This window comes from Oryza brachyantha, chromosome 7 (genome assembly GCF_000231095.2).
Source record: "Oryza brachyantha chromosome 7, ObraRS2, whole genome shotgun sequence".
NCBI classification, from domain to species: domain Eukaryota; kingdom Viridiplantae; phylum Streptophyta; class Magnoliopsida; order Poales; family Poaceae; genus Oryza; species Oryza brachyantha.
The window spans coordinates 1,257,081-1,273,694 of NC_023169.2; the positions used below are offsets into that span (position 1 = coordinate 1,257,081).

Below are 16,614 nucleotides of genomic sequence, written 5' to 3' on the forward strand. Positions count from 1 at the left end.
TCCAAATTTTAAATAATAAAATCATAATTTTTTATATATATTTATCACTCATCTTATTTAAAAATTTTGTGTAAATATAAAAAATGTAGTTTACAATTAAAGTACATTTTATACTAAATCCAATCATAATAAAATGAATATAATTATCTAAGTTTTTTTTAACAAAATGAATGGTTCAGCTAGATGACCAGACGTGCGTCCTTGGATCTCACCGCTTGACATTGTGCATTATCCCATCGAAGTCATATATATCCCTAGAACCATCCCATCCATACAAACCACGACTCTAAATTGGTTTAAAATAAAAAAAAAATTGTCGGACTAGAGGTCTACGCGTGTCATCCACACCAATTAAACTCTACTTTTATGAGAATAAAAAATGGTCATGGAAAACAAAATTAGAAGATTATATCTTTACCTTTATTCCTTACAAAATACCGATATTTTTATCCTGGGGGATGCTAGCGGACGGAATACGTTCTTACATGTATAAATTATGTAGTCGACCGCAACGCCGGCGGCGGGTTGAGCTTGCAGTATGCCATCATACTTGCTTGGCATGGCCAGAGAGGCACCACGTCGTGGCATCATCGCCGCCGTTAGGGAGCATGCATGCATGCTGTCTATCTTGGACTTGGTGCTCGTCGCGTTAGGTCCTGAGGAGGTCGACAGCGATGACGGCGAATTTCTTGTAGCTGTCAACTACGTTGCTCTGGTTGTCCGAGCTGACTGCGTTGATGCAGAACGTCACACCGATGAGCCCGCAGCCGTCGGCGACGGTCTTGCATGCACCGTACAGGAACGAGTTGATGATAGTGGCCAGCCGAGCCTGGTGATATGTAGTATCATATGGTATCAGCAAGTATCAACATGTATCACTAGATAGTATAAACAGGTATCATATGTTAATAAATGATATCATATGATACCATTTAGTATCAACAAATGTCAGGTGATACTAAAAGATATTGCTATTATCCAGTATGAAATACGGTATCATTAGATACTAAGTGGTATCACATGATATCCACTGGTATGATACCGGATAATACCAACTGATATCATATGATACCACTAGTATGATACCAGATAATACCAGTTGGTATTATTCGGTATCATGGAGCCACGCAACAAAGGGTAACTCGAAGGATGCATGTACCACATGATACCAAGTGGTACCAGACAGTATCATATGGTTCTCTAGCCGAGTTATTGATAAGAAGAGAGAGAACGATAAGTAACCGTAGCGATGCAACAACGCGTCAGCCACGCAAGGCAGGGCAAGAACAAGAAACCACCAAAAAAATAAAAGAAAACAAAATCAAGTCATCAACACATCTATATTGGTGAATCCAAAAAAAGTAGAGAGGGAACACAAGAATGTAGTCAAAAATCACAGAGCAGGGTAGTCAAAGAAACGCTCTATGAGAAGGAAGAACTTCACCTCGGATACATCGAATCAAAATGAACAAGAAAAAAACAAACAAAGAAACATAGAGAAAGAACCAACAGCAAAAAAACATGGTTTTCCTATCAAGAACTGCTAGTCCCCAGAGTCTCCGATGGAAGAAGGGGAGGACGGTGGCTACGGCAGCGTGGAGGAGCATGGAGGGGACGACGCTGGCAAGCAACACGTGGGGGAGCAGAGTGGCATGGGTGCGCAGAGAAGGATGCCAGTGGCGTGAGACCACGCGGCGCGAGCAGCTCACTAAATCCTCCCGTTCGGACGGACACCCGTTATCTAGTTTTTTTGTTTTATCTTGGTACGTCGGCCCATGGTCTAAATTTTGGGCCGATTTGGTCTGTTGACGTGCGGCGAGCAGCCGTGCTTATGGCCGAGGCCCATGACAGCGCGCGCAGCCCACCTCGGTTGCGGTGGCCTAGCAAGGCGTGTGGCAGGCCAAGGCACACGGGTGTGCGGCCCATGACCGGCGCTAGGGAGCACGACCCATAGCGCGGTCCAGCCCAACAGCGATTGTAATTAAATTATATTGATTTTTCCCTACGAAGAATTCTACCAGCAAGAGACCAAACTAATAATGAATCCAATTCATCTAATCAGGAGGTTAATTAGGCAGCAGCTCCAATTGGCAATAGTACATACGTGCAAATCATGATCATAATTACTTGAAACTTCAATCTGATGATCAAGCACTAACCATAGCTGACGTTTTATTTGTCTTGTGGCGTGCTAGGCTGCTAAGTTTATGCATGTATGTCGTATGACTCTATCGATCACTTGGTGCTTTCATGAGACAAAATATTGACATCAACACATATCTAGTTTGAGATTGTTTCGTCTGGGACTAACAGTAAGAATTAGCTAATAAAATTGCACCTGACAATATCTAAGGAATGCGCGCACGTACAAATTATTTCCAAAGTTAGAGTTTTTTTTAGAGAGAATTTCCAATGTTAGAGTTGGGGAGCACCAGCAAACTTGATTAGTCTCGTTAGATTTTAATTTGATCCGAAGACGATTTTACTATCTTTCTTGTAATAAATTTTTCATACTTTTATACTTAAAAAGTCACCCGTTGCTATGCGCGTGCATAGCGATAGCGATAGTATCTTTACCTACTTTAAAAAAGTATGGATTATTTCTATTTTCGTCCATCTATTGTATTCTCCTGATACGTAGTCAATTGTTTACATCAAATACTATTTAAAATATTTTTATGAAACTCGAATGTCCATTAAATTACATACATGAGACATATATATATGCAATGTATTTTAATGTAATTTTATATGGAATAATTTTTTATTCCCGTGGCGAAGTACGGGTAGTGTGCTTAGTGTGTGTATATATATACATGTATGTATATATATATATATATATATATATATGTGTATATATATATATGCATACATATATATATATATATGCATACATATATATATATATATGCAGATAATAATGACAGCAAAGATGGGTCAACTAACATTCTCTTTAATTAAAACCCATTAGCGCATGGACAGCATGCTAGTATTGGAAAAGTTAATAACGTACTCGATCGCATGCGTACATATACATGGGAGCTGGTTAGGAAGGATAGATTCAGCCGATATCTATCAACCATAGTATGATGGTTCAAATTAAGTCACATTAAGATGCCAAATTAAGTAATACTCCGTAGCTCACATGCATGTACGCATACTATACGATCGATCGTATACGTACAGAGGATGTATGACACATTAATTAATTGACACCAAGCTCTCGATCTACGTACAGAGCTAGCTAGCTAGGTGTGTAGTACAGCACGTGCCAACGAGTCGTCGAGTCCTATAGTGGGTAGCTGTGTCGCGCCTAATTTATCACGTGCAACCTATTCTCACACGTGCGTGTATGTATAGGTCGAGATTGATCTATGGATGAACAGACCAGCTACACGCTATACCATACTATTTATGGAGCTTTTTAATATGTAGAAATGGTGCGTAGCAAGATATACCACATTTTCTATTGTAAAAATTTAGTACACTAGTTTTTTTTCAAAAAACATAAATTTTTCATATGTATATTTCCAATTGATCGAGGTAGAAAACTAGTTAATTTTCATATGTGCTAATGTGTAACGGTTTGAAAGCTCAAATCAAAGCTACATTGTCGGAGGAGGAGGGCGGTGGGTTGACTTAGCAACAAATACGAGCCAAAAGAGAATTTGTGATTAGAAAACGATGTGGTGTGGTGGCTGAGGAGGAGAGTTGGGGAATAGGAGTAATGTTGAACGTGGAGACAATGGCAGACTGTGAAGGGAGAAGGAAGGTGGCAAAATGACTTGTAGAGGAAATTTTTGAAGCACTGTAGATGCATTTTTCAAATGGTTTTATAATAATGTAGAGACATTTTAAAATATCCCATGTGCCTTGTTGTGAATTGCATTTACATACAAATATGCAGATTATAAAGTATCTCTATGTGCTGCAACATATTTATAGAGACATTAAATTATACCGTTACGATATATAGCAAATCATCTTGAAAAATAGAAAAAAAATCCCTTTGCAATTACTATTTCTTGAACTTCGGACCTCTTCAGATAAGAGTTCTTTATCTTTCACTTGCTAACCATGCCAACATCATGTGATTAATTGTTTACTTATACATGGAGTTATTCATATTTAGTTATTTAGTGCATATTAGTATCCAATTAAGTATCTTTGCAGAGGTTAAAATGCTTAAAAAAAGTACATACACATATGAGGCAAATTATAAAGTGCCAAAATATGTCTCTACAAGATTGTTTTAGTAAAATAGTTTAGAAACTAACTCTAAAGTGTCTTTAGGGTAAAACATTAAAGGAGAATTGCAAAATGTCTCTAAACAAAATCTCTATACCATAGAACTTTTAGTTTTAAAAGCACTTCTTAGTTTACCTCTAGAGAAGTGTCACTCTAAAATGTTTTTGTTGTAGTGAGATGGAGGGTGCGGCTAGCTTGCCTTGAGTTGGCATTGGTGTGATGACATCGAGGTAGAGGGAGGCCACAAGTTGGGTTGACAACGGTGTCATGAAGGGAAGATTCTTTGCCTTCAAAGACATGATACCTTTGTCACTAACATGTGGGCCTAGCCGCCTAGGGCTCATCAGGTCCACATGCTAGTGACAAAGGTACCATGCATTTGAAGGCAGAGGATCCTAATCCCTCATGAAGAGAGGCAGGGTTGGGTGAGTAAAGGTGTGCATGAATCTTGGAAAGTAAATATTTCATGTCATCGAAAAAAGTTGACTCACGTTGTTATCATCGAGGTTTGTTGCTACTTACAGTTTGATAATTCTTATCATTTTAGATAATGACACGATCTTTCAAATTTATGTTTGACTAGGATTTTCTATTAAAATATATACAATAAATAAATATTTACTTTTATTAAAGTAATATTTTTTACTCATGTACCAATGTTTTTAAACTAATTATTTTAAAATTATTAATAGTTAAAGTTTTAAAAAGTTTAACCATATACTTGTTCAAAATAACATAACCGTGAAACTGGAGGGTGTAACAAATTGGAATAGTCGAAAAAAAAATCTTGGCGCCTCCATCGAAGTGTGTAACAATCAATTAAAGCCAAATAATTTTGAGAAGCTTAATTAACTGGATCCAATTTCATCCGCATATATTCTGATATATATTCACGTACATGTATGAATCCAGAATTCCAAATGCAAGATGGAGAGGGTGCAGCTGATCGATCGATCGAACTGTTCTTGAGGCTAGCTCTATCTAGTTAGGTATGTATAGCTAGCTGATCGATTGGCATCTTGTATAAACTCAGTATATAGCACTATGCTACTATATATCTAGCAGTGATCACGAGGACATTCATGAAACACGACCGTAGAATGCAGATCAGACTGATCATCTATATCTAGGGCTAGCTACTTATATATCTTTGGTCTAAAATATAAAGTATTTTTAATTTGTTGAGCTTATACAAAGAAAATATTTTAATATTTTCTTTTATTTATTTTAGTGGTTTATTTTATTTTTGAATAGATTAGATTCTTTTAATATATATAAATAAACAAAAGGAAATGTTCTCTCTATTTCACATTATAAGATTTTCTGATCTTGAGTAGATTCATATGTATAGTAATGAATCACTAGTACAACCCCTCCCATCTGTGACGGCCTATCACATAACTGGGCTTTGTGGGTCGTCACATGGAAGTCATCTCAATCATATTGAAATAAACACTGTCATAGAACTACTCGTACCAACGTAATTGAGTTACATATATCAACTGTCCATCATCGACGGGACTTATCTGTGACGAGCCTACGTTTAGGCCTCATTGAGATTATATCTATAATCTTTGTCGGGTCCGATACTTGGGCCCGTCACGAATGATTCTCATCGGCGACGGGGATTCGGGGGATAAGCACAGTCCAACTGAGATAAATGTAAGGTCTATCACCAATGAGTAATTATCGGTGACGAGCTTATTTGTATGCTCGTTTGAGATAACTGAGCCACCGGAATAGCTAGATATATATTGATATACGGATAAATCTAAATAAAACAAAAAAAATCTTATAGCATAGAAGACACTAAATAGCCAGCCGGCTAGAGGCCCACACGGAGGACGACCAGAAGAAGACAAGGACGACAAGCAAAAGGCATGCATGATCGAGGTAGAGAGAGCTTGAGTTGACAGGACGCGGCGATCGATCGATCAATCGAGCGGCCATGGCCAGGCCGGCCGGCGCCGGGACCCGCCTAGCTCGCCGGCCGGCCGGCTGGCTCTACATCTATGATGTGATGGACGCATGCACGCAGACGCAGCCATGCATGGCGCTAGTAAGCTGCATATTATAGCTTAGCTTATTGTTGGCACGCCCCCGATCGATCGATCGAGAGGCCGAGCCCCTACCGTCCTCCAGGATGGGCCTAGCTAGCTGCACACTGATCGACCTGCATGCCTTTGCAGCGAACACACGTTCAGTCCCGTGGATCATGCCGCACACACTGCATGCCCTGTCTTGTCACATATTCTTAATACTCACCAATCTATATGTATATATAATGCATATATTAATTCGTATTTTATATATATACAGTTGGTGGTCAAAACCGTAATTAATTAGCTATGTACCCGGCCAATAAACTCTTTAGCTTTATTTTAGCAGGAATGTCACATCCATTTTGGTGTACGTAGTACCTTGCAATAAGCTGATAAGGTTAAACACTATCCTTAATTAACTATGTATGGTAGAGTAAGTGTTTTTTTCTTGGGTTACCAAATAAGTATTATCCAATTAATAAAACTCTCATATATTGATATAGATCAGTTTTTCCATAATTGAGGAGGTACCATAAGGTACCACTGTTTTCTATGCAAAATTTAGTACCATCTAGTATTAGAAAGTAATAAATTTTACATAGAAAACGGTAGTACCTCCTTAAGGATGGTAAAATTGCTCATTGATATAAGTTTGATGAAAAACAACGTTATAACTAAAAATTTTGTAGCTTACCGATTATTTCGTGCTGAATAATGGAGTAAAACAGTTCTACATGGAAAAAGTTATACTGAAGTTCTACTTAAACTGCATAGCGTATAATGTTCAGCATTGGCGGAACCAGCTCCCAAATTAGCTTAAGGGTATCCTCAATGTATATTACCTAAATAGATAGTAAGAGTGGGGTCCACAATACCAGACAATAGCTGTTTTGTTTCTCACAGTGTGCAGGTATTAAGATGGACCCCACATAGGCCAGTGAAGAAGAGAGAGTAGATGAGAAATGATGGACTTTTAATATTTTTTTAGTGCTTGTTAGCCGGTAGTAGTACTACTACCGAATCTTACTACTACCACATCTACTATCTATCTCCATAATGTTAAAGTGGATAATAAGACCCTTACTACATGCCTTTTGTCCACATTGTGGATGTCCTAGTTACCCCCGGAATCCATGCTAGTGTGAGCCCACCGTCACAAGACAGTAAAAACAAAGTACACATGAGTAATTCATGGATGCCGTCCCACACCAATTCACAACGCCACAAGCCTCCAATTTTATTTTACTGTCTTACTGATCTAGCTGGAAAAATATGCATGACTAAGAATAGAGTGTAAATATTAATCTGATGGACTTGAGTTTTAGCACCTTACACCGAGATAGTTGCTTAGTAATGTTGCCTTGTAAGGGTATGAAGATTTACCCTATCTATTCACAGCGCTAGGTGGATCTGCACCCGTGTGCTCTTATATATACTCATACACATGCATGCCTTGACTGGATGGCCACTGTTGTGTCTCGGAGGCTTGGACCGACCACAACTCATTTGCAGCTGCTATGCCTACGCTTGGCTCAATAATTGAGTCTTTCAATATGGCACATATACATCTATAATGTAGATCGAGCCATTGTCTTCGTATGATGCCTCTTATTCCCATTAGGTTAACTGACAACACTGTCCCTGATGGACGAGCATGTCAAGTGATAACGTTTAAGGAGGCTCGAGCCAAAGCCTTGTCCCCACTGATGAGGCAAAGTTGAAGTATGTCTCCATCATCTTTACTGTCACAAAAATCCCTCTATGCGCTGGGTGTAAAATACTTCCTCCATTTTCATAATGTAAGATGTTTAACTTTTTTCTTATAATATTTGATCATTTGTCTTATTCAAAAAATTATGAAAATATCATTTATTTTGCTTATGATTTACTTTATTATCAAATGAACTTTAAACATGACTTGCTATTTTTTATATTTGTACTAAATTTTTAAATAAGACGAATGGTCAAACGTTGCAACAAAAAAGTCAAACATCTTACATTATGAAACGGAGGTAGCAGTGTTTACATGGTATTCTCTGGGACTATAATGTCGCATCCCTGCTATAATGGAAGGGCCTCTAAATCCTTGGTCCGAAGCTGAGATTTCGATGCCTCGAGGAACTATAGCCTTGGCATGCAGTGAATCGGGATGCCCTTTTCACAAGGTTGCTTGTTTCAACCTTTTATTGGGATCAGCTAGCAGGGTGATGAATGAGGGTGGGTGTTTTTTTTTTTTTTGATTTGAATTAGGGTGGGTGTTAATTCTCCCTTATACCCAATAACGCTTTTAGGCCATGATGCAAAAACGTGTACGTCTTCGAAATAGTCTCCACCCAGAACATAAAAATTCTATTATTATATATAAATTTTGAAAGAAAATGTACTCCTATCTTTAATTCTCCGGTGTAAGGCACTATCTTTTTTATATATATTTTCAGGTAGCTCCTAACTAGCTGCTCATATACCCCTCTATTTTTTAATAAATGATGTTTAAGTAAAGATCAATTTTACTATTTTTGAGAAAGTATCAGAAGGTACACTATTTTCTACGTAAAATTTGGTATTTCTTGGTATCTTAGATACTAGAAGATATCAAATTTTGAGTTTTTTTACCATTCTTGAAAAAGTACCTTAAGATACCACATTTATGGTACCTTGAGGTACATTGTATTTTGAGGTAATAAAAATTTGTACTAAAATTCTTTGTGCCTTTAGATGCTTTTTAAGGATAATAAAAAAACTCCTCAAATTTTACATAGAAAATAATTATACATCGTGATACCTTCTCAGGTATGGAAAAAATGTTCTTAAATAAAAATGGGGCAGTACTATAGCGCGTCCAATGCAATAGTACCACCTTGGTTGGCTCTATTAAAAGCCAAACCCTCTTGACGCATTCTGTCACGTCTGTGTAGTAGTGCCACTGCGTACGTAGGTGGGCATGTCGTCGTCGTCCGCTGCCGCGCTGGGCTCCGACGACGGCTGCACGCCGGCGGAGCTGCGGCCGAGCCGGTACGAGTCGCAGAAGCGCCGGGACTGGCAGACCTTCACGCAGTACCTGGCCGCGCACCGCCCGCCGCTCGAGCTCCGGCGCTGCAGCGGCGCCAACGTCCTCGAGTTCCTCCGCTACCTCGACCGCTTCGGCAAGACGCGCGTCCACGAGCCGCCGTGCCCGGCCTACGGCGGCGGCCGCGCGCCGTCCGCCGCCGCCGGCCCCGTCGCCGCCTGCCAGTGCCCGCTGCGCCAGGCCTGGGGCAGCCTCGACGCGCTCGTCGGCCGCCTCCGCGCCGCCTACGACGAGCGCCATGGCCGTGCCGGGGATCCTTCAGACGCCGGCGCCGCAGCTACCCATGACGCCGGCGGCGCCGCAGCTGCCCCCGACGCCTCCTCCTCCACCAACCCCTTCGCCGCGCGCGCCGTGAGGCTGTACCTGCGCGACGTCCGCGACACGCAGGCCATGGCGCGCGGCATCTCCTACCACAAGAAGAAGAAGCGCAGGGGCGGGAACAAGAACCGCGGCGGCGCCCGCGGAGGAGGCGGTAACGGCGACGACGCGATGCCCCCGGCGGCCGCAGCAGCCATGGCGATGACGGCTCCGGGGGGGCTGCCCCTGCCGCCGCTGCCCCCGTGCCTCAACGGGGTGCCGTTCGAGTACTGCGATCTTGGCCTTGGGAGCGTCGTCGGAGGAAGCCATGGCCATGGCCATGGCCACGGCGGCGCCGGCGCCGGCTTTTACGGTGGCATCTACTTGCCGTTTCTGTACAACACGTTCAGTTAGCTAGCCAGCTCGTTCGTCGCTTCAGTAGTACTGTACTGTCGTTGCTTCAGTGTACTAGCTACATGTGTCTACATCTATCTTGATGTGTGTTCTTTGATGCTGATCCAGCATCGCCGTACGTGTACGTTTCTGTTGCTCCCAATCTTAATTTACTAATTTTAATTGTGCTAATTTTGTTAGTTTTGGTGACGGTTGATTGCCACTATACATTCGTGATGATCTGATTAAGCACATGAATATTCAAGAACGATGGAGCCTGATCCTCCTGGGATTCTTTTTTGAAAAAAAATGGTTGTACTTAATTATCATTGTACAATGTGCTATCAAGAAATCATGAAATAAGCATGATATAAAAGTACTTTTTAAATATAACAAATTCAAAGGTGACATGAGGTGTTAGCGAATAGAGCCCGTATAACACAAACTCTCAGAGACAGAAACCAACAATGTGCTCTTGATGTCACTAAAATCATGTTGAAAGCTTATTTATGTGTGTAATATTTATGGACATAATGATCTGAACCTCCATATACCATTGCACCACCAAACCATCGACCTTTCCATATAATTTTAGGTGGCTTTTTCTTAGCCAGTATATATTGTGGTTCGGGTCTAGTTAAGGAATCTCAAATAAACTTATTCCCTATATAGAACTTACACCACACTTGCATTTTGTTGTGCACCCTGGATATATAATGGCTAGTGGTAGCCTAAAAGGGTGAGTTCGATTTCTGCATGAGTTGAAAGGGATCTTTACATGTCTTGATACAAAGATTTTTTTATATGTATATTTTTATTAAAAATCAACAAAATAGATTTTTTTTAAAAACAAAACAAAATTAAATCCCAATGTCCAGCCAATGGGTGATATATATATATAAACATCCAGCTGGATAATATTTGAAACAACCACTAGTTGGGTGATATATACATACATCTATTGGATGAGCAACTACTCCTTACCACATTTGCAGACGTCCCTCTTAAAGACGTAAGGTGGTCTTCTGTAAAATATTCCCACTCCTAAATATTTATGAAATTATCCATACTAAAATTTAAAATTTTGATAAGGCATGAACATGGGCTTCTCGTAAGCTATCTCCCGCAGGCACTTCGATGGGCTGGAAGCCCATTACACGGAGTACTTTCGTTAGGCCCATTAAACCAAGCATCAGAGCCCACCAACGCACCCCGCGCCGTCGACGAGAGCAGAGCAGGCGAGCTGCTTCACCTCCGGCTCCGAGCACGGCCGCCGGAAGTTAGCTGTCGTGCAGAGCAAGCTACCCCTCCGTCTATATAAGGCCCTGTTTAGTTTCTACATTTTTTTCTAAAAACATCCCATTAAATTTTTGACACCTAAATAAAGTATTAAACATCGATGAATCAAAAAAACTAATTGCACAGTTATGAAAGAAATCTTGACACAATCTTTTGAGCCTAATTAGCCCATGATTAGCCATAAGTGCTACAGTAACTAACATGTGCTAATGACGGATTAATTAGGCTCAAAAGATTTGTCTCGCGGTTTCTAGGCTAGCCGTGAAATTCGTTTTTTCATTCGTGTCCGAAAATCCCTTTTAACATCCGGTCAAACATTTGACGTGACAATTCTCCAAAAATTTTCTCAATCTAAACACCACCCTAGACTCACTCATCTGCACGGTGTCAAAAAAAATTAAAAGCAAAAAAAACTATGAGCCCCACTGTCATACTCTGCCCAGACCCCAAGCTTCTCATTAATATTCTAGCTTCCTCTTCGTCCCTCTGTCTCTCCATCTCCAAGCTGTGGACAATGCGATCGAACGGAGGGAGAGCTTGCATGGAATGGCCTAGGACGCGTTTTGCTTGTACCTTCTAGAAAAATCCGATCCGCCACGTGGCAGCCGTCGACGCACGCCACGAGAGCAAGCAAAGCATCAGCAAACGGCTTCAACCTTCTCCTCGCCGTCGTGCAGAGCACGCTACCCACATCTATATAAGCCCCCCCCCCCCCCCCCCCCCCTCTGATCATCCGTCCCCACACAAAGCCCCCTTCGCCTCAGTTTGAATCGCGCCTCCACCCATCCAGATGGCCGATCCCAACCACCGCCCGCCGCGGCCGCCCTCCTCCGCCGCCGGCAGCAGCCGCGACACCGGCTTCGTCCCCAGCGTCCTCGACCATTTCTACACCGGCTACAGGTCTCTCGCCGCCGTCGGACGCTACACCGACAACACGGGCTCGGCGGCCTCGGCCCCAGACCCCTTCGCCGACACCGATATCCTGGCGAATTACCTGAGAATGATCGAAAACATCAGACGACCACCACCGGTGCGACCAGCGGGAGATGCAGAGGGGCCCCCTACGCCGGGGCCGGGGTCGGAGACAGGCCTTGATCGTCGTCAACCTATGGATACCAGCAATGGGGGAGCGACGCCGACGGGTCACGGCCTCACGCAGGCGCAGATGGTCGACTCCTCCTCCGCAGGTACCAACCCCGACGACGTCTCCCGTCGACCTGACACCATCGGCAGCCAACGCGGCGCTACCGACACTACTGGAGCCCGTTTCGACGGCAACGACTTCCCGCCGCTTTCTGACCACAGCATAAACCGCGCCGATCCTTCCGCCTCCCCGTCGTCCTCCACTGCAGACACCGCACCGGCGATGGGGGAAAGCAGGACGACGCTGGGGGAGCGGAAGACGAAGCTCTGTTTGTACGAGTTCTTCTTCTATCCGAGGAGTGGTATTTCTTGTGCTCATGGCAGTCGATGCAAGTACGCCCATAACCTCCGGGAGTTGCGCGCGGTGACGCCGCCGATCCACGACATCCTCTACAAGGCGACCCTCTGCCCTACGCACATGGCAGGCGCATTCTGCGCCGCCTTTACCAACTGTCCAATGGCGCACGGAGAAGAGGAGCTGAGAGTCAACCGGTAATTACTTAATTTGCCCACCCCGCCATGCTGACGCTTGCAGTGCATACCTCCCCAGATCGAGTAGTTTTCAACTTACTGTCTGTGCTATGGCTAGCTTCTTCCCCAGGATCCCCGACGACGTCCACGTCCCTCTTCCTCCGGCGGAGGAGCCCTCGTCCTCACCGACGTATCTGAAGGATCTGACCACGCCGCCGCACACGGACAAGCCCGCCTCCTCCTCCAACAATGGCCTCCCCCCCTCACTACGACCTGACACCATCGACAGCCAACGCGGTGCTACCGATACTACTGGAGCCCGTTTCGACGACAACGACTTCCCGCCGCTTTCTGACGCCACCACCAGCAGCTCAAGCCGCGCCGGTCCCTCCTCCTCCTCGTCGTCGTCCTCCACTGCAGACACCGCACCGGCGATGAGGGACCGCCGGACGACGCTGTGCAAATTCTGGCGGGAGGAGAACAAGACATGCACCAAAGGGGACGCGTGCAAGAACGCTCACGGCGGCGAGGAGCTCCGAGTTTTGCCCATGGCCGAGGGGCCGCCGCGCCCGCGGCTGTGTCCATTCTGGCGGGAGGAGAACAAGACATGCACCAAAGGGAGCGCGTGCAAGAACGCTCACGGTGACGAGGAGCTCCGAGTTGTTCCCAGGGCCGAGGGGTGGCAGCCGAGTGGTCCGTGCAAAATGTTCGCCATTAATGGATGGTGCAGGTTCGGAGCCAACTGCTGGTACGACCATGGCAACCAGGAGCTGCGCCCCGGAAGAAATCCTTGATCGTAGCAGCTAATTACCAAGCCGAGCACGCAGAGAAGAAATCCGTACGTCAATGTGATCAGGTTAGAGTCCGAATCTGAATCGGATGACCACCGTTTTGTTTCTGGTCAGAATGAGCCACTGTTCGTTTGTTTGTGTTCTGGCCAGATGAACCTACTCTGGAACCCATCTGATTTGATGATCCGAGTCCTAAAGAACTTGATGCATTGACGATCGATACTACTGGTTGCTTGTTCTGATATCTGGATTACAATGCGCTTGCTGGTCCTGGCCAAAATCAGTGATGTGTTCGTTCTCAGCATGAAACGATTGCCTAGCGGGCTAGCGATGTGTTTTTTAGGCATGTTTAGCTCATGAAATTTTTTTATTATTACCAGAGAGGAGAGGGTCCCCACATGAATTACATTGAACTTAAAAAAAGGGAAATACAAACCACTGTTAACCGTCCGACAAAGCACAAGGCTTCGTTGCGAGAATAGAGGTAAAAGGGATAACATTAGATCGTCACTTTGATTGACGAAGAGGCAGCGAAGTTAGGCATCATTTGCTAGTCGCCTGATTGCATCTAGGAAGATTGCACGCCACGCCGGTGCTAGAATTGCACGCCACATCGGATGTTTGACTGGACGTTGGAAGACTATTTCGATAACTAATTAAAAAACTAATTATATAGGGTGTCAGGAAACAACGAGATAATTTTTAGCCGAATTAATCTGTCATTATCACGTGTGAGTTATTGTAGCAGTTATAGCTAATCATGAACTAATTAGGCTTAAAAGGTTTGTCTTGCAAATTGCTTTTAAACTATGTGATTATGCTCAAAAGATTTATCTAGAAAATAACAAACTCGCACTCCTTACACCACCCTACCATCGACTTTTCCAAATAATTTTAGCTGACTTTTTTCAGTCACATCACACATGTACTTGCACACAAGTCTAGACCCTACCAAATATACTATTAACATTTCAACTTATAGATATTTCCCATAAAAAATACTTATATATGGATACGGGTCGATACAGGAGTATCACACTTTTGCTATCTTTACGAGACATCAAAGATGTGAATCATATCCAGGCTCATTGATCTAATAAATGGAATGCTTACACCTAGGGCTGTCAAGGAGCCAAGCTCGAGTGAGCCTGCCTATCTAAGCTCGAGCCGAGCGAGTCTGCTAAAACTTCAAGCCCTTAAGTATAATATATAGTTATTTTGATGATAATTTTTCACAAAAGCAATAATTTCAAGTCAATCATATTAAATAAATTGTAAATAAGATTTAAAATCAATATATATATCAATATAAATTAATTTATCATCTAAATATATAATATTTTATTATTAATATACTATCTTATCAAATAAAAAATAAAAACAACACATATGGGAAAACTCGTGAGAAGCTCGAGCTTGGCTCGAGAAAGCTCACGAGCTTCGAATTAGGCTGGGGCTCGGCTCGTTAGGAGCTCGAGCAGCTCACGAGCTTCGAGCTTTTTTGACAGCCCTATTTACACTCCACACTTGTATTTTGTTGTGCGCTCTGGATAGATAATGGGCTAGTGGTAGCCCTAAAGGGTGGGTTCGATATCTGCATGGGCCAAAATGGATCTTTACATATATTTATATGGAGAATTTTTTATTTTTTTATTTTTATTAAAAATCAATAAAATATATTTTTTTAAAGAAAAACACAAAACTAAATCCCAACGTCCAGCCAGTGAATGATATATAAAAAACACTCATTATGTGGGTAATATATAAATGACCACGTAGTCATGCATGTGATATATCGTTCGTGGCAAACATCTATTGGATGAGCAACCGTATGTAAAATACTCCCACTCCTAAACATTTATCAAATTATCAATATTAGAAATTTGATAAATATTTTTCACCCGAGGGAGTAGTACTATGGCCACGTTCGGCACAAGGAGCATGAGGATTAGTTATCTGACGCGAAAAATATAAGTAATACATTACTACATGATTAGTTAATTATAAAAAAATTATAAAATAGATCAATATGAATATTTAAATTAACTTTTTTATAGAAAAATTTTATAAAAATTATATATTTAATAGTTTGAAAAGTGTGCGCATGAAAAATATGGGTAAGTAAAGGGAGAAGCCGAACGCGGCCTACGTGGGGTTCTCGTAAGCCATCTCCCGCAGGCACTTCGATGGGCCGGAAGCCCATTTACTCGGAGTACTTTTGTAAGGGCCTCTCTCTCCCTCTCTCTCTCTCATCATCCGTCCCCACACAACGCCTTCGCCTCAGTTCAAATCGCGCCTCCATCCATCCAGATGGCCGATCCCAACCGCCCGCCGCGACCACCCTCCTCCGCCGCCGGCCACGACACCGGCTTCGTCCCAAGCGTCCATGACCCCATCTACACCGGCAGCCTGCCTCCCCACCCTCATCCTGGCATCATCGGCGGCCACCGCGCCCGCGCCGCTAAGCCTACTGGAGCCGACCACATGCGCGTTCTGTTCCCACCAAGCTCCACTCCAAGTCACGCCTCGATCGACACCCAGACAGCCTCCGCCATCGACGGCCTCGCCTACTGCCACCGCAACATCCTCTCCAGCCTCGGCGGGAGCGGGACGACGACGACGAGGAGCGCGCTCGCCACGGGCGGGTTCACTGGCCCCGTAGACCAAGTGCCTGCCCGCGACCAGGGGGAGAGCTCCGGCGGCCACGTTGCTGATCAGGAGGGCCGCTCCGACGTTGGCGTCCCCGGCCCCGGAGGTCACCTGCAGGCAGATGCTAAGCCCTTCGCCCCGACCGTCTCTGGGCGACGGGACCTCCGCGACAAAGCGCGGCGCACCGAGCTCGCCCCGGGCGACGGCCCTGTGC

At 43.6% G+C, this 16,614-nt stretch overlaps 2 protein-coding genes across 2 annotated transcripts; both read left to right on the forward strand.

Moving 5' to 3' along the window:
• Positions 1-9,231: 9,231 nt before the first annotated feature.
• Positions 9,232-10,068, forward strand: LOC121055051 (protein G1-like). Its single transcript, XM_040526481.1, has one exon. It carries the CDS (start codon positions 9,232-9,234, stop codon positions 10,066-10,068), a length of 837 nt encoding a protein of 278 aa, XP_040382415.1.
• A 2,024-nt stretch (positions 10,069-12,092) lies between these two features.
• Positions 12,093-14,193, forward strand: LOC121054980. Its single transcript, XM_040526283.1, has 2 exons — positions 12,093-12,981; positions 13,079-14,193. Exons 1-2 carry the CDS (start codon positions 12,137-12,139, stop codon positions 13,752-13,754), a joined length of 1,521 nt encoding a protein of 506 aa, XP_040382217.1. The 5' UTR covers positions 12,093-12,136; the 3' UTR covers positions 13,755-14,193.
• Positions 14,194-16,614: the final 2,421 nt, after the last annotated feature.

Bases quoted from the DNA above. Each gene is read 5' to 3' on its own strand.
- LOC121055051 (XM_040526481.1), top strand. From the start codon at position 9,232: ATGTCGTCGTCGTCCGCTGCCGCGCTGGGCTCCGACGACGGCTGCACG.
- LOC121054980 (XM_040526283.1), top strand. From the start codon at position 12,137: ATGGCCGATCCCAACCACCGCCCGCCGCGGCCGCCCTCCTCCGCCGCC. The intron at 12,982-13,078 runs GTAATTACTTAA...TGCTATGGCTAG, and splicing joins GAGGAGCTGAGAGTCAACCG to CTTCTTCCCCAGGATCCCCG.